The sequence below is a fragment of the Jatropha curcas genome, chromosome 7 (genome assembly GCF_041381405.1).
Source record: "Jatropha curcas cultivar XTBG-Jc1 chromosome 7, XTBG_Jcur_1.0, whole genome shotgun sequence".
NCBI lineage: Eukaryota > Viridiplantae > Streptophyta > Magnoliopsida > Malpighiales > Euphorbiaceae > Jatropha > Jatropha curcas.
This window is the reverse complement of record NC_143157.1, coordinates 26818872-26843800: the sequence shown is the minus strand read 5'-3', so window position 1 is coordinate 26843800 and position 24929 is coordinate 26818872. Positions and strand designations below refer to the sequence as shown.

The following is a 24929-nucleotide window of genomic DNA, read 5'->3' as shown; positions in this document are numbered from 1 at the left end:
GACAAGTCCACTTCAAATTCCAGTCCACGCTGAACCAAACCCCACACCGAACACAACCCCACTATGAAGCTCGGGCCATGAGTTGACACTTGACTACACCTTAGAACTCGAGCATCTCCTCCTGTAGAACACAAGGGCAAATACAGGGGGAAAATGATTATGCCATCCTCAAAGTCTCAACTACCACTACGATTATTGCTACCCATTTACTAAGTGATCAACTACGATTATCGCTACCCTTTACGAATTGATCAACCCAAGTGGCTCATAGCTCCACTGCTATCAGTGAAAAACCTGAATTCATCTCTGCATGTCTATTTGTCATACTAAATCAAAGCATATGTATATTTACATTTCCTTATGCCTAATCAAAAAGGCCAAAAGTAAATGCTAGTAAGATGTCAACAGAATACTCAACTGCAGTCAAACCAAAACACAGTTCAAATGCACAATAGATTAAACACTATGATGGGAAAGAAGTGTTAGCAGAATACTCAACAGCATTCAAACCAAAGCACACTTTAAATGCACAATAGATCAAACACTGCGATGAAAAAAGAAAGTATGAGGACACTAGCAAACAACTATAAGCACGCCAAACTTAAACTACACTCAATAAGCAAAAATACTAAATAGAAGGGCATCTAGTACGCCTTGAACTACTTATTATAGACTAGCAAAATAGATAGTGAAAACTATTGGGATGTAAGCAATCCAACCAGTCCCAAAGTGCACTGGCATGCAATTTGAGCCACTGCCCCTGCTGCTGGGGATGAGAAATCTTCAAAGGACCTCATGAGAAAAGCAGGGGTACCAATTAAACAATGAAGAGGATCCAGCTGGCATCAATCTGTCCATGATCACTGTTGTTGGCCTTGTCGAGTCTGAGAACCACCATATCCCCCTCCGTAACCAACTTGCCCACCATGAGGTCCATTTGCCTGAGGAGTTCCATAGTTTCCAGAAGCTTGTGATGGTTCAGATCTCCATCCTGCATTTCCATATCCTGAATTTCCATTTGCATCGCCATAACCACTTCCCATGTAGCCACTGCCAGTCCCCTGTAGCTCTCCACCTGCACCAGCAGCATTGCTGTTTGGGGTACCCCCAGAACGCCCACCAACAGCACCATATCCAGCAGGATTCACATAAGATCCATCATTTCCACCATAATTACCATACCCATAACCTTGATTCCCGTACCCAGCAGTCCCACTAGGAGATTGACTAGCAGATGCTGTGTTTCCTTCTACTCGTCTGCTTCGACATTCTCGGGCGAAATGTCCTCTTTTGTTGCACTTATAGCAACAATCACTTTCTCGCCAATTATCTTTCCTTTGTCCTGGCCTTGCTCTCCCTTGCTCTCCCTTGCTGTGATGGTCTCCACTTTTGCTTTCTCCATCATTGTTGATTGCTCCTTTCTTTTCCACCATCTACTCTCGCAACGTTTCAAAATCCCCTCTTTTTAGTAAAGAGAGCTTTCTCATCATCCTTCAAAGCTACTTTAGACATTTTTTCATCCAAAGTCTCTTCATCGGACAAGATATTCTCTAACTCGTCTAAGGTTGGCTGTGTAGCCCAACCACGAGTAGCAGTCACAAGACCCCTAAATTCAGGTCTTAGACCATGGATGATGATCCTCCTCATCCTTGTCTCGTTAATCTCGTTGTCTGGATCTAATTTCGAAATCTCCTCACATAAAGATTTTACTTTAGAAAAGTATTGACTTACAGTGAGGTTCTGTTGCGAGATTGAGAACAACTCGTTTTCGAGCCGTTACAGTTTTGCTTCATTCTTCTTGGCGAAAGCAGACTTGAGGCTGTCCCACGCTTCCTTTGGTGTTTTAGCCAACTTGATCCGTTGCATCTGCTCATCTTCTACTGCAACTGTCAGCACATACATCGCATTCCCACATTTTGTCTCCCACTCTTTCAGAGCTTTCGCATCCCCAACTGGTGGTGTAGTATTATCTTCTCCGACGATATCCCATAAGTCTTGACCTATAAGATAATATCTCATACGGGTACTCCAGTTCCCGTAATTGTTGCTATTTAGCTTCTCAATGCTATTAGCAACTCCAGAAAAATCCGTCATAAGGTACTGGTGTTCCTGATACTAACCGATGCACAACGGTCCTTGACCAATCAAGATCACAATCCTTGCTTGTGAATCTTGCTTCAACAACAGTCCTTGACTGTTAATTCCAGCAGAGTAACGATACTCTACACTTGTAAATGAACACCACAAAATATCACGGCTACAACAACTACCACCACAACCAGGCTCTGATACCACTTGTTGGGATTAATGCTATGATACCACTTGTTGGATATTAGCGCGATAAACTCCAAGATTGATTAATAATTTATAACACCAAAAATAATAACGGGAAAGACAACCAAAATAATACTAACACAAAACACCAAATATAATTGTATTAATAAGAAGCAAACACTCACAAAGCTTAAGGAAATGATTACTTACTTGGTTTTTGCTTGGTGTTTGCTTGGTTCTTACAAATGAGAGGAGGGGAGGGGTGGTATTTATAGGCATTAGTTAGGTAAGATATTTTCATTACATCTCATATGTAGAGAATTGTGAAGTATTCTAGAATGTGGGCTTGGACCTTCAACTTTGGGCTTAAGGTTTCCCAAATCTTGGCTTATTATAGTAGTCCATTTTGGTGGTGACTAAATTAATCGGTGATATTTTAATATTAATTTCATTCGGAAATCTTGCCGTTTCGATTTTTACAGTTTACTCGTTCCACTCTATTTCATATGCCACTTTTTATCGATTGTCTTTGAACGACAAGTCATTGAGTCGTTTAAAAGGCTTCGATTTTGTAGACTTTATGGATCTCCCTCAACATTTAAATTCATGAAAAAATGGCATATTGATATTATTTTCTCATCAGAAATTCATCCTCACCTTTTAAAAAAATGATTTTATAATGAGAGATCTAGATTGTATCTACAATTTTATTTTTCAAAATTAATTTCATTAGTGATTTTAATCTAAATTTAGATTATATTTACAAACCGGTTTAAATACATATTTTCTCGACTTTGGCAAGGATGGTACTCAAAGAAAGCACTCTAAATTTTGAATTTCTGATTTGAAGTTACAATCCATATCTGCATGTATCTTAATTTTGAAATTTATAGTAAACATATAAAAAATATAAATTTTAATTTTACAATTTAGATTGGATGTGACTCAATATTATTTCAAAGTTATGAATCAAAGTATTAAAAATTTATACTATTTAGTAATAACGTAAAGGAGGCTAACTTTACAAAATCCATATTGTTTTTGAAGTTAGGTATCTCCATCTTAGCCATCTGGGGTGAAGCTGCTTGGTAGAATATTAATTAATTTTTTTAATCATAAAAAAAAATAAAAAAATAAAAAAAGAAGAAAGAAGCAAATTTGGATTGATATCTGAATGTCAAAAAACAACAATCAAGCTCGTTTCTTTCGCGTCTCTTTTTGCAAATCATTCAGATATCAAACGTTTCTTTCACGTCTCTTTTTGCAAACATAAGAATGATCCTCTTAGCACTGCTCAGAGCTTGATGAACCTGCAAACTATCCATTTTCACAACTATTTGATCATTCACATGGCGGTGCTTCAATCAACTTAGTAGCTTCCCTATACCCATCACTTCCGCCATTAAAGGGCTTGCAACTTGACCATCCTTCCACCACCAACCATAGCTGCCCAACCGTCTATCACAATCGAGCCTTGACCATTTAAGCTAAAGCTTCATTGGCAGACTATTAATTAATTTAATTAAAAAAAGGACCGATTGATCTTAAAAAGTAAAGAAAGGAGCAAACTTTTTGGGGTGATTTGAATTCTGAATATCAATTATGAAGTTCGGTTTCTTTCACGTTTCTTTATGCATACCATTTGAAGAAATCTTTTGGCAAATTCTCTTGGACATTCTTGTATACATAATCCTCGTTTTGAGAAATTGTTCCAAATAACAATTAAATTCTTAATCGGATTGCAGCTGATTATTGCCATTGTTAATTAGCGGTAGGCCCCAACTTTTCTTTTTTTCTTCTCTTCTCACTTCTGATTTTTTATTCTTTTTAAAAAAAATTTATATCTATTTTCTTCTAATATATCTTTTTTTCTTTATTTTTTTATTATTGTTACTTTATCTTCATATTTGAAATTCTTTTGTCCATTTTTCTGTAAGGGTTTAATTCATTCTTTGTGAATTATTAAAAGGTATGATATTTGGTTTGGTTGGAAAATTTAGATATTGTTTTACTGATATGTGTCTTTGATCAATGGAATATGATAAAGTTGTCTGTTCCTCCATTGACGCTATTCACGCATAGTGGCATAAACTCATTCGTGGACGTCATATATAATAAGTTTTTGAAAAAGCAATCAAAGCATAGAAATCCAGAGAAATTATTTTATCGTCCAAAACAATTAAAGGACTAGTTGCTATTATGAAGATTTATATCGGTTAAGGTCATCTTCAGAAAAATTTAATATTATTTCTTTTAATTTTAACTTTATTATTCAAAAAAATATAAATAAAGAGAATTTTTTATTAATTATAATAGCAAATTCTTGTGGTGCAATTGAGTATTTGTAATTCTTGATTTTATTATTAATAAATTATATTTCTAAAAAAAATTAAATTCTTAATCCTATATATACTAGTTGGCATTGTTGACCATATATATATATATATATATATATATTGTCATTAAATCTAACAAAATGCACTTATAATCACCTAATTATATATGTATATTTTTTATTTCTACGAGTATTCTCACACCTGTGTTTGTCTTTTCATTAAGAATGAAAAAAGACAAAATAGGACGATTTTCATGATCGAAATGTTTAAAACAATTATTTATATAGGAGTTGCTATAATAAAAATATTTACAACATTGTTAGTGTGGCAAAGACATTTGTTTTCCAATTGTAGCAAAGCAAATAAAATATGATTCATTTTTTTTTTAAAAAAAAATGAATCATAAAAAAAAGGAAAAATTTCAGAAACAATTGCTGTTTTCATGAGTACCACAAATAATAATAATAATAATAATAATAATAATAATAATAAAAGAGAGAATTAATATTGATCTTTATTGAAAATCAATATAGTATTTATTGGGGCAGAATTAATTTATAAAATATATTGATGAAGAGGAAGCTGGCTGGAATAGACAATTAAATGCAAATGAATACAAAAGATGAAGTAGCAATTAATATTTTTACAAATGACCTCAATGTGATCAAAATAGATGCAAATAATTTATTAATTGCCATGAAAAAAATAAAATTGTAATTTTACTAATGTATTTGACAAATATAGAGTAATAATTGCAATTTAATCCTTTCTTCATAAAAGTCATTTTCAATTGAGTTCAAACTTCTAACTGCCTTCTCTTATGAAAAGCCCCACTTTTACTCGGCCACCGACAAAGTTTGGTTTCTTACTTAATGAAATAAAGCATATTTTCCATTTCTCTTTGTTACCAAAGAAGAAAAAGAAAAAAAAAAAAAGAAAACGCATATTTTCCATTTCTACTTGCAGCATTACAATATGAAACTTTCTCTGTTAGAAGGTGCAAGCCGCGGTTTTGTTGCTAACTTTCTTCAGAACTATATCTCTACTGGGTGTTTAAGGTGAGTAATCTTGTCAATATATGTATCTCATAATGATGAGTAATCTTGTCAACATATACTATACTGTATTTTCCAATCACTTGCAGTTTATTGGAAGCAGAAGGCACCGATCTTACTTTTCAAGGAACTGATACTAAGAAATGTTCTCTCAAAGTTGTTCTGGAAATTCACAATCCCCAGTTTTACTGGAAGGTATAGAAAGAGAGAGAGAGAGAGAGAGATAATGCATTATATGTCATTTTACAAAAAAAAAATAAAATAAAATAAAATAAAATAAAATAAAATAAAATTGCAATCACATTACTGAAATTTTTTGCCAGGTAATGACACGGTCCGACATAGGTCTTGCAGAAGCTTACATTGATGGAGATTTTTCATTTGTTGACACTGATGAAGGTCTTGTGAATTTTATCCTTGTAAGTTAATTAGAAATTTAGAATTCAGTTTTATTATCATAAACTGTATATTTGTTTTTTAAATACGTAGTTGGAAATTTCTTATCAATTTACTATGTCGCAGCTACTGATTGCCAATAAAGATTCAAATGCTAAGAAAAGGTAATAATACCTAGGGGCTGTGGATAGATGTTAGTAATTATCTCTTATGTATTAGTAATTATCCCTTAAGTTTATTTGTATTGTGATGTTCCTTTATTAGGGGTTGGTGGAAAGCATTGTTATTCACAGCTGGTATTGCATCTATCAAATTGTTCTATCAACATGTTTTAAGGCAAAATACTCTTACACAGGCTCGCAGAAACATTTCTAGTCATTATGATGTGGTATGTGAATCTGATATGATCAATACTATCTCATTAATCCTGAAGTTGGGGACTTGATTGATTAATTATATACATTTCTTTTTGGGCATCTGTTCACAGAGCAATGAAGTTTTTGCACTGTTTTTGGGAGAAACAATGAATCACTCCACTGGAATATTTAAGGTAAAATTAAGAAATATTGGGACTATAAATTAGTCAGATTTTGTCTCTCATATAATCGTATTTTAGTTTCTCGTGTTGGATTTAATTTTCTATTGTGGGCTTAATATGTAAAATTAAATATGTACAGCAGTCCAATTGTAAAGTCAATTTCAAATGTGGTCTTGATTGTGAATAATTGACTATTGAGGTATCAACTAATTATAGATATTAAGTGTAGAGACCATTATATAATTCCTATTTCGTTAAAGGACCGAAATAGGAATTGTACTAACCCTACAGGTATATAAAGGTCGTGGTCCCCAGAGGAGTTGAATACGATTCAGTTTTACGTTCCTTTCGTACTGCTTCCGCAAAATCGATTCTTCAATTCTCTGGAAGGCTGCAAACCTAATTCTACACATCAAGATCGACGAACAACGATGTCAGGTACGCAACCTTTTCTTATTCAATCTATTTTGTTGAATCTAGTGATTTGCACGATCTAGGTTATTGTGGAATTATTTGAGTTTAATTCTTACAAGTGGTATCAGAGCCTTGTGCATAATTGCTAGATTTTAGATTGATTTTCGTATGTTTTTATTTGTTTACCCTACTGTTTACGGATTGAGGGTTTTGTTTAATTAAAAAAAAAAAAAATTTTTTTTTTCTCACTGTTCTTCGGATTCCCCAAGAACAAGTAAGAGGTTTTGAACAAACGCCATTGACGATTAATTGTTCGTGTGATATTTTATATATTTATTTATTATTTTTTTTTTTTTGCCGGATTTTGTTTGAAAAAAAAAAAAAAAAAAAAAAAAAAAATTCAGATCGTTTTTTGGTTGGCGGCGGACCTGTTCGTTTTTGTTTTTAGGGTTAGGGATGGCAAATTACGGTTAGGTCCCTAGAAAATTTCATATTAGTCCCTTAATTTTCTGTAATTTCATATTGGTCCCTTAATTTTCTGTAACTTCAGATTAAGTCCCTTAATTTTCTGTAACTTCAGATTAGGTCCCTAAATTTTCTGTAACTTCAGATTAGGTCCCTAAATTTTCTGTAACTTCAGATTAGGCCCCTAATCTTCTGTTTTTCGTATTAGGCCCTTAAATTTCTGTTTTCTTTCGTTTAGACCCCAAACTTTATTTATTCAAATTTATTTAGTCCAATTTTATAACTTAGTCTCTAATTTAGTGACTTAAAGACTAGATTATAATTTTTTTTTGGACTAAATAATTTTAGATTATTAAATATTTAGACAATCAATTCATTTAATTGCAATTGTTTTGTTTTAATTACAATTAAATGATTTAATTTGTCGACTTGAGATTAAATTTTGGAGTGATTAAGTCCCTATTGTGTTTGATATTTGTTAAAATAAATTGATTTGATCAATAAGTCACCAAAGTGACCTCTATTGCTTGAATTGATTTATTTTAGAATATTAGACAGGTGTATTAGAATTCGTTGCGGATAGTTAATCGGCCCAAAGGAAGGTTGCTATCTGGCTGAGTTTTGAATACATGTTTGGCAATAAATATGTGATAATTGTTTGATTATTTTCCATGACAATGATATATCGGCCCAAAGGAAGATTTATTATTTGTCAGGACTATGTTATCAATATTTGATTGCTGCATTGAGATACTAATTACAAGTTAATGTTTTACATCCAAAGATGAGAATATTAATGTTGTGTCTGTATCTTATTTTCATTTTTTAATCTCTACTTATGTGAATTGTTTCATTTGTGGATTGTGAGCTTATACTTATCTATTTGTTTATTTTCTCTGATGTCAGCTAACATGTCATTTAATCCTGATTGTGTCCCTAAACTTGAGGGATCAAATTTTGAGTATTGGAAATCAGACATTATGATCTTTCTGGGCTGTATGGATTTGGATCTTGCATTCAGGATGGACGAACCTGCTCCTCTTACTGATACGAGCACTGATGTTCAAAGGGTTCAGTACGAGAAGTGGGAGCGTTCTAATCGCTTAGGTCTGATGATCATGCAGAAAGGAGTCCCAGAACATGTTCGAGACTCTGTCTCAGCTGAAAAGAACAATGCTCAAAACTATCTTGCCGAGCTGGAGAGGGCTTATGTCAAGAATGACAAAGCCGAAGTGGGAACACTTTTAGGAAAATTAACCTCCATGAAGTTTGCTGGCAATGGTGGTGTTCGGGAGCATATTCTTAGCATGTCTCAGATTGCAAAGAGACTGAAGGCACTGGGTATGGCTTTACCAGATGACCTTTTAGTCCATATGGTTATGAATTCTCTTCCTTCTCAGTATGGACAAATTAGGACTTCCTATAATTGTCAGCCGAATAAATGGACTCTTAACGAGCTCATTTCTCATTGTGTTGATGAGGAGGAAAAGATGAATTCTAACAAAAGAGAGAGTGCTCATTTTGTTTCTTCAGCTGGGAAGGGCAAGAACAAGAAAAGAAAGAGGCCTTTTGCAAAGACTGTTGAAAAGGCTATTGAGAAACCTGCTGCTGCTACTGCTGTAGATCCAGTACAAAAGAAGCCTTATGTGCCAAAATGCTTCTTTTGTGGAAAGACGGATCACTTGAGAAAGGACTGTCCTAAATTTGCTATTTGGCTTGCAAAGAGGGGGCTGCCTCAACTACAGAAAGCCAACTGACGGTGAAAGATACGTCTATGTAGGAAATGGCGATCCGATTGAAGTAGAGGCAATTGGACATTTTAGATTATGTTTAAGTACTGGTTATTTTTTGGATCTTATAGATACTTTTGTTATTCCCTCTTTTAGAAGGAATTTGATTTCTGTTTCCTTTTTGGACAAATCTGGTTTTCATTGTTCTTTTGGAGACAGTGTATTCACTTTATCTATGAATTCAAAAGTTTTGGGTACTGGTTGCTTGAATGAATGTGATAATCTATATATGTTAGACATTGATACTAGTTATCATGAATCCCTGCATGTTACTACAAGAGGTACCAAAAGAAAGTTGAATATTGATAACTCAGCTGTACTTTGGCATAGACGTTTGGGTCATTTATCCAAATCGAGAATTGAGCGTCTTGTTTCTGATGGTATCTTAGATACACTTGATTACACAGGTTTGGATTCTTGTATTGAGTGTATTAAAGGAAAACAGACTAAACAAAAGAGACTAGGTGCCATTCGGTCATCCAATGTTTTAGAACTGATTCATACAGATATTTGCGGTCCATTCCATATTGCAACTAGAAATGGCCAAAGATATTTTATATCATTCATTGATGACTATTCTCGTTATGGTTACTTATATCTCATTCATGAAAAATCTGAGTCTTTGGACGTGTTTAAATCTTATAAAGCCGAAGTTGAAAATCAACTAGGAAAGAAGATTAAATCTGTTCGATCTGACCGTGGTGGTGAATATTATGGTAAATATGACGGTTCAGGCGAACAACGTCCAGGACCTTTTGCGCTTTTCCTACAGGAATGTGGAATTGTCCCTCAATATACAATGCCTGGTACTCCCAGCATGAATGGTGTATCTGAGAGACGTAATAGGACTCTTATGGATATGGTAAGGAGTATGATTAGTCATTCTACTTTACCAGAGTCTCTGTGGGGTGAAGCGTTAAAGACAGCAGCTTATCTTCTCAATAGGATTCCATCTAAAGCAGTTGCTAAAACACCTTATGAACTTTGGACTGGACGTAAGCCTAGTCTAAAGCATCTTCATGTTTGGGGATGTCCAGCTGAAGCAAGGCCTTACAAGCCGAATGAAACAAAACTGGACTCCAAAACTATCAGCAGCTACTTTGTTGGATATTCTGAGCGGTCTAGGGGTTACAAGTTTTATAATCCTACTTCCAGAACTTTTTTTGAAACGAGAATTGCAACATTTTTTGAGGATGTTGATTTTGGAGGGAGAAATAAAGAAAGAAACATTGTCTTTGAAGAGGAACCAAGTAAGGATGATTCGGTTCTCATTCCTTTTGTTGTTTCTGATAGCGTACAGACTCCAATTGCTCCTGTCACTATTCAAGATCCAATTCAAGACAATGCTATTCTTCCTCAAGAACAAATTCAACAACCTCAAGAATTAGAGTCTGTTCAAATGCCTTTGAGGAGATCTACTAGGGAGAGAAGAAGTGCTATTCCAGATGATTATATAGTGTTTCTTCAGGAACATGAGGATACTGTAGACATGATAGATGATGATCCAGTTAGTTTCTATCATGCCATGCAGAGTTCTGACTCTCATAAGTGGATTGAGGCAATGAACGAAGAGTATAAGTCTATGCAAGACAATCAAGTTTGGGATCTTGTTCAATTACCTGAAGGAAAGAAACCCATTGGTTGCAAATGGATATTTAAAACCAAAAGGGATTCTCAAGGTAATGTGGAGAGATATAAAGCACGTCTTGTAGCAAAAGGCTTTACTCAAAAGGAAGGGATTGACTATAAAGAAACCTTCTCTCCAGTTTCTTCGAAGGATTCTTTTAGGACAATCATGGCCTTAGTTGCAAATCTTGATCTTGAGCTTCATCAAATGGATGTTAAGACTGCGTTTCTCAATGGCGACATTGATGAAACAATATATATGGTGCAACCAGAAAGTTTTATAATTGGAGATCCAAAACATCTGGTATGCAAATTAAAGAAATCCATTTATGGACTCAAGCAAGCTTCTCGTCAATGGTACTTTAAGTTCAACCAAGTAATTGTCTCGTTTGGTTTTGAGGCAAATGCTGTTGAAAATTGTATGTACCATAAGTTCAGTGGGAGTAGGTTTATCTTTTTGGTCTTATATGTGGATGACATACTTCTTGCTACTAATTGTAAAGTCTTGTTGCATGAAACCAAAGTTTTTCTTTCAAAGCATTTTGAGATGAAAGATTTAGGTGAAGCTTCTTTTGTTTTAGGGATTCAGATACATCGAGACCGTTCTCGAGGTATTCTTGGATTATCACAAAAGAGCTATATTGATAAAGTGCTCAAGAGATTTAGTATGCAGAATTCTAGACCATTGGATACCCCTATTGCAAAAGGTGATAAATTTAGTAATCAACAATGTCCAAAGAGTGAACTTGAAATTCAGGAAATGCAAAAGGTTCCTTATGCGTCAGCTGTAGGAAGTCTTATGTATGTTCAAGTTTGTACTCGTCCAGACATTTCTTTTATAGTTGGCATGTTAGGTAGATATCTCAGCAATCCAGGAATGGATCATTGGAAAGCAGCCAAAAGAGTCATGAGATATCTTCAGAGGACTAAGGGACATATGCTCACATATAGGAGATCAGATCAGCTTGAGATCATTGGGTATACTGATTCTGATTTCGCTGGATGCCAAGATAGTAGAAAATCCACATCTGGCTACGTTTTTCTATTGGCTGGCGGTGCTATTTCTTGGAAGAGTGTGAAACAAACTCTAGTGGCAACCTCCACCATGGAAGCTGAATTTGTAGCATCTTATGAGGCATCCAATCAAGCTATTTGGCTGAGAAACCTTGTCACTGGGCTGCGTGTAGTAGGTGGAATAGAAAGACCACTGAAGTTGTATTGTGACAGCAAGTCAGCCGTTTTATTCTCCAACAACAACAGGAGCTCTTCTCGATCAAAACACATTGAGATTAAGTTCTTGGCTGTGAAGGAGAGGGTACAGAGTGGACAGATATCCTTAGAGCATATTGGAACAAACTCTATGATTGCGGATCCGCTTACAAAGGCAGTGATACCGAAAGTTTTCCATGAGCACACCGCTCATATGGGTATCGTTTTGTTTGAGACTGTCTAGTTTTAGTGGGAGTTTGCTCTTTATGCATACATTATGTTTTTGAATGCTCTATTTTATTTTGGATATGTTTTATTATGAAATTTTGTTGAGTACTCATTTTGGTTGATGGTTACACTCTGTATTATTATTATTGTTTTGCTTGATCTCACTTTTGTTGGTGACCAGTTGGAAACAGACATGATGATCACATTACATGTAGTTTTCATGCTACACTTCTATAATGAATCTATGTCATTTAGGGATATTGGTAATGTAGTTGATGATGAACTTAGTCATGAGATCTATGGCGAATGTTTCTTCAGCTCTTTATCAATATAACTAATGGACGAGATTGTTTTTGGATACCTTGTATGACTGCGTTTGTTGAGCTCATTTTGGTGTATGTATTTTATTTAACATATGTTCGCCCAAGTGGGAGATTGTTGGATTTAATTTTCTATTGTGGGCTTAATATGTAAAATTAAATATGTACAGCAGTCCAATTGTAAAGTCAATTTCAAATGTGGTCTTGATTGTGAATAATTGACTATTGAGGTATCAACTAATTATAGATATTAAGTGTAGAGACCATTATATAATTCCTATTTCGTTAAAGGACCGAAATAGGAATTGTACTAACCCTACAGGTATATAAAGGTCGTGGTCCCCAGAGGAGTTGAATACGATTCAGTTTTACGTTCCTTTCGTACTGCTTCCGCAAAATCGATTCTTCAATTCTCTGGAAGGCTGCAAACCTAATTCTACACATCAAGATCGACGAACAACGATGTCAGGTACGCAACCTTTTCTTATTCAATCTATTTTGTTGAATCTAGTGATTTGCACGATCTAGGTTATTGTGGAATTATTTGAGTTTAATTCTTACATCTAGTAAGTTGTAAACTTGCAATCTGTTTATTTGCAGACAAAAGATGAAGACTTGAGAACAGCACAGATGAGGAAAATTTCTGTTCTGATTGAAAAAGTGAAGTCAACCCATTAAATATCTCATTAAAAATTATACATATTAATATTGAGTTATTAATTTACACCTTTATGTGAAAATCTAGGCAAGGATTGAGCAGAAGCATGAAGTTCTTGACATTGGTTGTGGATGGGGAACCTTTGCCATTGAAGTTGTGAAAAGAACTGGGTGTAAGTACACTGGCATCACTTTATCTGAGGAGCAACTCAAATTTGCAGAAACCAAAGTGAAGGAAGCTGGCCTTCAAGTATGATAAATTCTCTCTCTCTTTCTTCCCCTTTCTCCCTGTTCTGAAACTTACAGCCAAATCTTTTGTCAGGATAATATCAGACTTCTACTGTGTGACTATCGTCAGTTGCCAAAGACTGATAAATATGACAGAATCATATCTATGTGAGTTTCATTAGTTGAATGCCTCTACTCACTAGATATGACAGAACATATCTACTCACTATATATGATATTTTTCAGTGAAATGATAGAACATGTTGGACATGAATTCATGGACGAATTCTTTGGTTGCGTAGAATCATCATTGACAGAAGAGGGCTTGTTTGTTCTACAGGTAATAATGATAATTAATAGTAATTTGAAAAGAGAAAAAAAGAAATACTTATCATGGTTAGAGCAATAAATTCCAACTCTGAATTAAGGTTTATTATTGTTTCCTAGTTCATATCAACGGCAGACGAAAGTTATGATGATTATAGGCGAGGTTCGAGTTTTATTAAGGAATATATATTCCCAGGTGGATGTTTGCTTCATTAAGTCGGGTAGCATCCGCCATGAAAACTGCATCAAGACTTAGGTACAAGTCGATCTGTTGCTCGGAAACCAGCAAAATCTGTTATGATTATTGCAATATGCTGACATAAATTGTATTATTGCAGTATGGAACATGTGGAAAATATAGGAAGTCATTATTATCATACACTGAGACATTGGAGAAAAAATTTATTTGATAATAAGAGGTAACAATATTTTCTTTATAGATACCAAACAAATAAGGGATAGCCCCATTATAATTTGGTATTGTTTTATCCTTTCCTTTTCCAGTGAATTTATATCAATAACTTTATTTGAATAAAACAATTTATTACATTGACTTAGTCTATAAAAAGTACCATATATACGAAAATTAAAATGAAGAAAAAAATTATTTAAATTTGGGTATTCATTATAATTGATTTATTTTCTCAATTAGCAAAATTATGGCGATGGGATTTGATGAAAAATTCATCAGAACATGGGAATACTACTTTGACTATTGTGCTGCTGGATTCAAGGCTTATACAATTGGAGTTTATCAGGTGATTATTCATATTACAAGCATACACATTATTTATTTTTTTATTTGTTATTAGTTGTGGAATTGGTTTACACTATTGCATTTGCTTGCTGTTAATGTCAGGTTGTATTTTCACGTCCTTGTAATATCGGAGCATTAGGGCATCCATATAAAGGTTTTCCGTCGGCATATTCAGACTTGTCTTCCTGAGAATAAGACAAACCAACCATGCTCCATATCTAGTTTAGTATTTAATAAGTATGATGCGTAGAGTTCCCTTTTGCTTTGCTACACTTTTCTTTGCTATTTGTGGAACCACCATGACAAGGGAAACTTTTCCATCGCTTTCAAAGAACTGCTTCCTTGAATAAATTCCATGATATCCTTTAATTTCTTTTTCTGTTTCTATTTCTCAATATCACTATATTATAAATGCAGTAATAACGAGATTTGAACCCTAACACCTGAAGAAATTAACTTCATCGAAGGCATGCCGATGAAGTCGAAAAACACTTAAAAAGCCTACTACACTCTACAACTTAATCATAAATATCTTCAAAGCAAACGTACTAATCCGCAGATGGGAACGTCATCTCTATTATAAACTAGATTTTAGCCTCAGCATCCACGCTAAGCAATTCGAACACCATCAATAAATATCATAAGAAAATTCAAATGTTTACCTCTATTGGAAATGAGAAAATTCATATACCAACTCTTATGGAGGCCTGGACTATTCCAACAGTTATCACTATTATTGGATAATGCATCACAACAGAAAAGCCAAGACCATTTTGCCTTTACCAAGCCTGCTTTCTATAAAATAACTTGCCATAAATATAATCAAAAGTTATTTGCTTCATTCCAAAAATCTACCAACGCTACTTCTATTGATAACTTCTACTGCTCTAAGTAATTGAATGAAATGTGATCTACTCCACTGCATCACACCATAGCCTAAAGAATCAGGTACATCTTCACACAGGAAACAGCTAATAGCTCAAAGTAACGTACCACATGATGTTTGCCACCCAAAAAATTTGATTAGCCACCAGATACTGGAAATCAAGGTTGAGATTTATAACTTGAATTGCCAAGAATTTGCAAACAAGATCAACAGTGTTGACATCGTCTAGCTGCAAAAATGGCCTTTCCCAAGGTTAACCCTCAATTTCAATTGACAAGTCCACTTCAAATTCCAGTCCACGCTGAACCAAACCCCACACCGAACACAACCCCACTATGAAGCTCGGGCCATGAGTTGACACTTGACTACACCTTAGAACTCGAGCATCTCCTCCTGTAGAACACAAGGGCAAATACAGGGGGAAAATGATTATGCCATCCTCAAAGTCTCAACTACCACTACGATTATTGCTACCCATTTACGAAGTGATCAACTACGATTATCGCTACCCTTTACGAATTGATCAACCCAAGCGGCTCATAGCTCCACTGCTATCAGTGAAAAACCTCAATTCATCTCTGCATGTCTATTTGTCATACTAAATCAAAGCATATGTTTATTTACATTTCCTTATGCCTAATCAAAAAGGCCAAAAGTAAATGCTAGTAAGATGTCAACAGAATACTCAACTGCAGTCAAACCAAAACACAGTTCAAATGCACAATAGATTAAACACTATGATGGGAAAGAAGTGTTAGCAGAATACTCAACAGCATTCAAACCAAAGCACACTTTAAATGCACAATAGATCAAACACTGCGATGAAAAAAGAAAGTATGAGGACACTAGCAAACAACTATAAGCACGCCAAACTTAAACTACACTCAATAAGCAAAAATACTAAATAGAAGGGCATCTAGTACGCCTTGAACTACTTATTATAGACTAGCAAAATAGATAGTGAAAACTGTTGGGATGTAAGCAATCCAACCAGTCCCAAAGTGCACTGGCATGCAATTTGAGCCACTGCCCCTGCTGCTGGGAATGAGAAATCTTCAAAGGACCTCATGAGAAAAGCAGGGGTACCAATTAAACAATGAAGAGGATCCAGCTGGCATCAATCTGTCCATGATCACTGTTGTTGGCCTTGTCGAGTCTGAGCACCACCATATCCCCCTCCGTAACCAACTTGCCCACCATGAGGTCCATTTGCCTGAGGAGTTCCATAGTTTCCAGAAGCTTGTGATGGTTCAGATCTTCATCCTGCATTTCCATATCCTGAATTTCCATTTGCATCGCCATAACCACTTCCCATGTAGCCACTGCCAGTCCCCTGTAGCCCTCCACCTGCACCAGCAGCATTGCTGTTTGGGGTACCCCCAGAACGCCCACCAACAGCACCATATCCAGCAGGATTCACATAAGATCCATCATTTCCGCCATAATTACCATACCCATAACCTTGATTCCCGTACCCAGCAGTCCCACTAGGAGATTGACTAGCAGATGCTGTGTTTCCTTCTTCTCGTCTGCTTCGATATTCTCGGGCGAAATGTCCTCTTTGGTTGCACTTATAGCAACGATCACTTTCTCGCCAATTATCTTTCCTTTGTCCTGGCCTTGCTCTCCCTTGCTGTGATGGTCTCCACTTTTGCTTTCTCCATCCTTGTTGATTGCTCCTTTCTTTTCCACCATCTACTCTCGCAACGTTTCGAAATCCCCTCTTTTTAGTAAAGAGAGCTTTCTCATCATCCTTCAAAGCTACTTTATACATTTTTTCATCCAAAGTCTCATTCATTGGACAAGATATTCTCTAACTCGTCTAAGGTTGGCTGTGTAGCCCAACCACGAGTAGCAATCACAAGACCCTTAAATTCAGGTCTTAGACCATGGATGATGATCCTCCTCATCCTTGTCTCGTTAATCTCGTTGTCTGGATCTAATTTCGAAATCTCCTCACATAAAGATTTTACTTTAGAAAAGTATTGACTTACAATGAGGTTCTGTTGCGAGATTGAGAACAACTCCTTTTCGAGCCGTTGCAGTTTTGCTTCATTCTTCTTGGCGAAAGCAGACTTGAGGCTGTCCCACGCTTCCTTTGGTGTTTTAGCCAACTTGATCCGTTGCATCTGCTCATCTTCTACTGCAACTGTCAGCACATACATCGCATTCCCACATTTTGTCTCCCACTCTTTCAGAGCTTTCGCATCCCCAACTGGTGGTGTAGTATTATCTTCTCCGACGATATCCCATAAGTCTTGACCTATAAGATAATATCTCATACGGGTACTCCAGTTCCCGTAATTGTTGCTATTTAGCTTCTCAATGCTATTAGCAACTCCAGAAAAATCCGTCATAAGGTACTGGTGTTCCTGATACTAACCGATGCACAACGGTCCTTGACCAATCAAGATCACAATCCTTGCTTGTGAATCTTGCTTCAACAACAGTCCTTGACTGTTAATTCCAGCAGAGTAACGATACTCTACACTTGTAAATGAACACCACAAAATATCACGGCTACAACAACTACCACCACAACCAGGCTCTGATACCACTTGTTGGGATTAATGCTATGATACCACTTGTTGGATATTAGCGCGATAAACTCCAAGATTGATTAATAATTTATAACACCAAAAATAATAACGGGAAAGACAACCAAAATAATACTAACACAAAACACCAAATATAATTGTATTAATAAGAAGCAAACACTCACAAAGCTTAAGGAAATGATTACTTACTTGGTTTTTGCTTGGTGTTTGCTTGGTTCTTACAAATGAGAGGAGGGGAGGGGTGGTATTTATAGGCATTAGTTAGGTAAGATATTTTCATTACATCTCATATGTAGAGAATTGTGGAGTATTCTAGAATGTGGGCTTGGACCTTCAACTTTGGGCTTAAGGTTTCCCAAGTCTTGGCTTATTATAGTAGTCCATTTTGGTGGTGACTAAATTAATCGGTGATATTTTAATATTAATTTCATTCGGAAATCTTGCCGTTTCGATTTTTACAGTTTACTCGTTCCACTCTATTTCATATGCCACTTTTTATCGATTGTCTTTGAACGACAAGTCATTGAGTCGTTTAAAAGGCTTCGATTTTGTAGACTTTATGGATCTCCCTCAACATTTAAATTCATGAAAAAATGGCATATTGATATTATTTTCTCATCAGAAATTCATCCTCACCTTTTAAAAAAATGATTTTATAATGAGAGATCTAGATTGTATCTACAATTTTATTTTTCAAAATTAATTTCATTAGTGATTTTAATCTAAATTTAGATTATATTTACAAACCGGTTTAAATACATATTTTCTCGACTTTGGCAAGGATGGTACTCAAAGAAAGCACTCTAAATTTTGAATTTCTGATTTGAAGTTACAATCCATATCTGCATGTATCTTAATTTTGAAATTTATAGTAAACATATAAAAAATATAAATTTTAATTTTACAATTTAGATTGGATGTGACTCAATATTATTTCAAAGTTATGAATCAAAGTATTAAAAATTTATACTATTTAGTAATAACGTAAAGGAGGCTAACTTTACAAAATCCATATTGTTTTTGAAGTTAGGTATCTCCATCTTAGCCATCTGGGGTGAAGCTGCTTGGTAGAATATTAATTAATTTTTTTAATCATAAAAAAAAAATAAAAAAATAAAAAAAGAAGAAAGAAGCAAATTTGGATTGATATCTGAATGTCAAAAAACAACAATCAAGCTCGTTTCTTTCGCGTCTCTTTTTGCAAATCATTCAGATATCAAACGTTTCTTTCACGTCTCTTTTTGCAAACATAAGAATGATCCTCTTAGCACTGCTCAGAGCTTGATGAACCTGCAAACTATCCATTTTCACAACTATTTGTGTTAGGATTAATTCAAAATAATATTATTAAAAATATTTTGAGATTTCAATTTTATTTAGTGCAGATTTTCTGTATAGAATTTGATATTTTTGTTATTAGGATCAAGGATTTTTAGGAGTATTTTTAGATCTTATTTGATTCACTTGTAAGCATATAAATATGCATATCCTTTTGTTAATTCAATGAAGTGCAAAATATTATTAATCATCATTTGCATTTCCATTCTTCCTTCTTCCAAAATTTCAACAATTTGATCATTCAAATGGCGGTGCTTCAATCAACTTAGTAGCTTCCGCCATTAAAGGGCTTGCAATTTGACCATCCTTCCACCACCAACCATACCTACCTAACTGTCTATGACAATCCAGGCTTAACCACTAAGCTAAAGCTTCATTGGCAGACTCTTAATTAATTTAATTAAAAAAAGGACCGATCGATCTTAAAAAGTAAAAGGAAGGAGCAAACTTTTTGGGGTGATTTGAATTCTGAATGTCAACTATCAAGTTCGGTTTCTTTCACGTCTCTTTATGCATACCATTTGAAGAAATCTTTTGGCAAATTCTCTTGGACATTCTAATCCTCGTTTTGAGAAATTGTTCCAAATAACAATTAAATTCTTAATCGGATTGCCGCTGATTATTATAGCTGTTAATTAGCGGTATCCCCCCACTTTTCTTTTTTTCTTATCGTTTTTTATTTTTTATTCGTTTTTAAAAAAAATTATATCTATTTTCTTTTAATATATCTTTTTTTCTTTATTTTTTATTATTGTTACTTTATCTTCATATTTGAAATTCTTTTGTCCCTTTTTCCGTAAGGGTTTAATTCATTATTTGTGAATTATTAAAAGGTATAATATTTGGTTTGGTTGGAGAATTTAGATCTTGTTTTACTGATGTGTATCTTCGATCAATGAAGTATGATAAAGCGGTCTATTCCTTTATTGACGCTGTTAACCTATAATGGCATAAACTCATCCGTGTACGTCATATACAATAAGTTTTTGAAAAAGCAATCAAAGCATAGAAGATCCAAAGAAGTTATTTTATCGTCCAAATCAATTAAAGAACTAGTTGCTATTATGAAGATTTATATCAGTTAAAGGTCATCTTCAGAAAAATTCAATATTATTTCTTTTAATTTTAATTTTATTATTGAAAAGAATATATATAAAGCGAACTTTTTATTAATTATAATAGCAAATTCTTGTGGTGCAATTGAGTATTTGTAATTCTTGATTTTATTATTAATAAATTATATTTCTAAAAAAAATTAAATTCTTAATCCCATATATACTAGTTGGGATTGTTGACCATATATATATATATATATATATATATATATATATATATATATATATATATATATATATATATATATATATATATATATATATATATATATATATATTGTCATTAAATCTAACAAAATGCACTTATAATCACCTAATTATATATGTATATTTTTTATTTCTGCGAGTATTCTCACACCTATGTTTGTCTTTTCATTAAGAATGAAAAAAAGACAAAATAGGACGATTTTCATGATCAAAATGTTTAAAAAAAGTATTTATATAGGGGTTGCTATAATAAAAATATTTACAACATTGTTAGTGTGGCAAAGACATTTGTTTTCCAATTGTAGCAAAGCAAATAAAATATGTTTTTTTTTTAAAAAAAAAATGAATCATAAAATAAAAAAAAATTTCAGAAACAATTGCTGTTTTCATGAGGACCACAAATAATAATAATAATAATAATAATAATAATAATAAAAGAGAGAGAATTAATATGGATCTTTATTGAAAATCAATATAGTATTTATTGGGGCAGAATTAATTTATAAAATATAGTGATGAAGAGGAAGCTAGCTGGAATAGACAATTAAATGCAAATGATGCAAATGAAGACAAAAGATGAAGTAGCAGTTAATATTTTTACAAATGACCTCAATGTGATGAAAATAGATGCAAATAATTTATTAATTGCCATGAAAAAATTAAAATTGTAATTTTACTGATGTATGTTACAAATATAGAGTGATAATTACAATTTAATCCTTTCTTCATAAAAGTCATTCTCAATTGAGTTCAAACTTCTAACAACTTCCTTCTCTTATAGAAAGTCCCACTTCGACTCGGCCACTTAGTGTTGTGGGCGACGAAGTTTGGTTTCTTACTTAATGAAATAAAGCATATTTTCCATTTCCCTTTCTTACCAAAAGAAAACGCATATTTTCCATTTCTACTTGCAGCATTACAATATGAAACTTTCTCTGTTAGAAGGTGCAAGCCGCGGTTTTGTTGCTAACTTTCTTCAGAACTATATCTCTACTGGGTGTTTAAGGTGAGTAATCTTGTCAATATATGTATTTCATAATGATGAGTAATCTTGTCAACATATACTGTATTTTCCAATCACTTGCAGTTTATTGGAACCAGAAGGCACCGATCTTACTTTTCAAGGAACTGATACGAAGAAATGTTCTCTCAAAGTTGTTCTGGAAATTCACAATCCCCAGTTTTACTGGAAGGTATAGAAAGAGAGAGAGAGAGAGGGAGAGAGAGAGAGAGAGAGATAATGTATTATATGTCATTTTACAAAAAAAAAAAAAATATATATATATATATATATATATATTGCAATCACATTACTGAAAATTTTTGCCAGGTAATGACACGGTCCGACATAGGTCTTGCAGAAGCTTACATTGATGGAGATTTTTCATTTGTTGACACTGATGAAGGTCTTGTGAATTTTATCCTTGTAAGTTAATTAGAAATTTAGAATTCAGTTTTATTATCATAAACTGTTTATTTGTTTTGTAAACACGTATTTGGAAATTTCTTATCAATTTACTATGTCGCAGCTACTGATTGCCAATAAAGATTCAAATTCTAAGAAAAGGTAATAATACCTAGGGGCTGTGGATAGATGTTAGTAACTATCTCTTATGTATTAGTAATTATCCCTTAAGTTTATTTGTATTGTGATGTTCCTTTATCAGGGGTTGGTGGAAAGCATTGTTATTCACAGCTGGTATTGCATCTATCAAATTGTTCTATCAACATGTTTTAAGGCAAAATACTCTCACACAGGCTCGCAGAAACATTTCTAGTCATTATGATGTGGTATGTGAATCTGATATGATCAATAATAACTCATTAATCCTGAAGTTGGGGACTTAATTGATTAATTATATACATTTCTTTTTGGGTATCTGTTCACAGAGCAATGAAGTTTTTGCACTGTTTTTGGGAGAAACAATGATGTACTCCACTGGAATATTTAAGGTAAAATTAAGAAATAGTGGGACAATAAATTAGTCAGAATTTTGTCTAACTTGCAAGCCTAATTAAATAATCTCTCATATAATCGTATTTTAGTTTCTAGTGAGTTGTAAACTTGCAATCTGTTTATTTGCAGACAAAAGATGAAGACTTGAGAACAGCACAGATGAGGAAAATTTCTGTTCTGATTGAAAAAGTGAGCTCAACCCATTAAAAATCTCATTAAAAATTATACATATAAATATTGAGTTATTAATTTACACATTTATGTGAAAATCTAGGCAAGGATTGAGCAGAAGCATGAAGTTCTTGACATTGGGTGTGGATGGGGAACCTTTGCCATTGAAGTTGTGAAAAGAACTGGGTGTAAGTACACTGGCATCACTTTATCTGAGGAGCAACTCAAATTTGCAGAAACCAAAGTGAAGGAAGCCGGCCTTCAAGTATGATAAATTCTCCCTCTCTTTCTTCCCCTTTCTCCCTGTTCTGAAACTTACAGCCAAATCTTTTGTCAGGATAATATCAGACTCCTACTGTGTGACTATCGTCAGTTGCCAAAGACTGATAAATATGACAGAATCATATCTATGTGAGTTTCATTAGTTGAATGCCTCTACTCACTAGATATGACAGAACATATCTACTCACTATATATGATATTTTTCAGTGAAATGATAGAACATGTTGGACATGAATTCATGGACGAATTCTTTGGTTGCGTAGAATCATCATTGACAGAAGAAGGCTTGTTTGTTCTACAGGTAATCATGATAATTAATAGTAATTTGAAAAGAGAAAAAAATAAATAATTATCATGGTTAAAGCAATAAATCCCAACTCTGAATTAAGGTTTATTATTGTTTCCTAGTTCATATCAATGGCAGACGAAAGTTATGATGATTATAGGCGAAGTTCGGGTTTTATTAAGGAGTATATATTCCCAGGTGGATGTTTGCCCTCATTAAGTTGGGTAGCATCCGCCATGAAAACTGCATCAAGACTTAGGTACAAGTCGATCTGTTGCTAGGAAACCAGCAAAATCTGTTATGATTATTGCAATATGCTGACATAAATTGTATTATTGCAGTATGGAACATGTGGAAAATATAGGAAGTCATTATTATCATACGCTGAGGCATTGGAGAAAAAATTTATTTGATAATAAGAGGTAACAATATTTTCTTTATAGATACCAAACAAATAAGGGATAGCCCCATTATAATTTGGTATTGTTTTATCCTTTCCTTTTCCAGTGAATTTATATAAATAACTTTATTTGAATAAAACAATTTATTCAAATAACTTTATTCTCACGATGGCCACCCATAAAAGAAGAAAAGATTGTTTTTAGGTTTTTGAGAGAGAGGGAGGGACGGCTTGCAATTATTAAGATTCTTTTATTTGTTAGAGCATATTTTCTATAAAAGCTAAAATAATATTTTAATTATAAAATTCATATATAATAACAAAAAAAATAAAAATACAAAAATAGTAAATGAACTTTAAAAATTGAAAAATTACTAATAGAGAAATTAAAAGGTCATATAAATATTTCAATTATATTAAAAACAACAAAAAAAAAAGTACCATGTATACGAAAATTAAAATGAAGAAAAAAATTATTTAAAGTTGGGTATTCATTATAATTGATTTATTTTCTTAATTAGCAAAATTATGGCGATGGGATTTGATGAAAAATTCATCAGAACATGGGAATACTACTTTGACTATTGTGCTGCTGGATTCAAGGCTTATACAATTGGAGATTATCAGGTGATTATTCATTTTACAAGCATACACATTATTTATTTGTTTATTTGTTATTAGTTGTGGAATTGGTTTACACTATTGCATTTGCTTGCTGTTAATGTCAGGTTGTATTTTCACGTCCTTGCAATATCGGAGCATTAGGGCATCCATATAAAGGATTTCCGTCGGCATATTCAGACTTGTCTTCCTGAGAGCTAAGACATATCTAGTCTGGTATTTAATAAGTATGATGCGTAGAGTTTCCTTTTGCTTTGCAACACTTTTCTTTGCTATTTGTGGAACCACCATGACAAGGGAAACTTTTCCATCGCTTTCAAAGAACTGCTTCCTTGAATAAATTCCATGATATCCTTTAATTTCTTTTTCTGTTTCTGTTTCTCAATATCACTATATTATAAATGCAGTAATAACGAAATTTGAACCCTAACACCTGAAGAAATTAACTTCATCGAAGGCATGCCGATGAAGTCGAAATACACTTAAAA

At 33.8% G+C, this 24929-nt stretch overlaps 3 protein-coding genes across 3 annotated transcripts; 2 read left to right on the top strand and 1 right to left on the bottom strand.

The window, feature by feature from the left end:
* Window positions 1-401: 401 nt before the first annotated feature.
* Window positions 402-17523, bottom strand: LOC149495086 (uncharacterized). Its single transcript, XM_089723936.1, has 2 exons — window positions 16812-17523; window positions 402-1189 (listed from the first exon to the last, which is right to left on the bottom strand). The coding sequence occupies exons 1-2, from the start codon at window positions 17302-17304 to the stop codon at window positions 861-863; spliced, it is 822 nt and encodes a 273-aa protein (XP_089580062.1). The 5' UTR covers window positions 17305-17523; the 3' UTR covers window positions 402-860.
* Window positions 5466-14993, top strand: LOC105632178 (uncharacterized). The gene is given in 15 exon segments (XM_089723937.1): window positions 5466-5668; window positions 5755-5860; window positions 5989-6084; window positions 6188-6225; window positions 6326-6449; window positions 6549-6611; window positions 13252-13311; window positions 13397-13558; window positions 13631-13704; window positions 13783-13876; window positions 13984-14068; window positions 14071-14119; window positions 14202-14282; window positions 14516-14621; window positions 14723-14993. Coding segments are annotated over 15 exon segments (1308 nt in total). The 5' UTR covers window positions 5466-5585; the 3' UTR covers window positions 14810-14993.
* Window positions 17524-21513: 3990 nt separating the features above from the next.
* On the top strand, window positions 21514-24810 carry LOC105632242 (uncharacterized). Its single transcript, XM_089723935.1, has 14 exons — window positions 21514-21730; window positions 21812-21917; window positions 22055-22150; window positions 22254-22291; window positions 22392-22515; window positions 22615-22677; window positions 22811-22870; window positions 22956-23117; window positions 23190-23263; window positions 23342-23435; window positions 23543-23679; window positions 23762-23842; window positions 24342-24447; window positions 24549-24810. The coding sequence occupies exons 1-14, from the start codon at window positions 21648-21650 to the stop codon at window positions 24633-24635; spliced, it is 1311 nt and encodes a 436-aa protein (XP_089580061.1). The 5' UTR covers window positions 21514-21647; the 3' UTR covers window positions 24636-24810.
* Window positions 24811-24929: the final 119 nt, after the last annotated feature.

Bases quoted from the DNA above. Each gene is read 5' to 3' on its own strand.
- LOC149495086 (XM_089723936.1), bottom strand. From the start codon at position 17,304: ATGAATGAGACTTTGGATGAAAAAATGTATAAAGTAGCTTTGAAGGAT. The intron at 1,190-16,811 runs GTTATGGCGATG...ACGGGAATCAAG, and splicing joins CAGTGGCTACATGGGAAGTG to GTTATGGGTATGGTAATTAT.
- LOC105632242 (XM_089723935.1), top strand. From the start codon at position 21,648: ATGAAACTTTCTCTGTTAGAAGGTGCAAGCCGCGGTTTTGTTGCTAAC. The intron at 21,731-21,811 runs GTGAGTAATCTT...AATCACTTGCAG, and splicing joins ATCTCTACTGGGTGTTTAAG to TTTATTGGAACCAGAAGGCA. The intron at 22,516-22,614 runs GTATGTGAATCT...ATCTGTTCACAG, and splicing joins TTTCTAGTCATTATGATGTG to AGCAATGAAGTTTTTGCACT.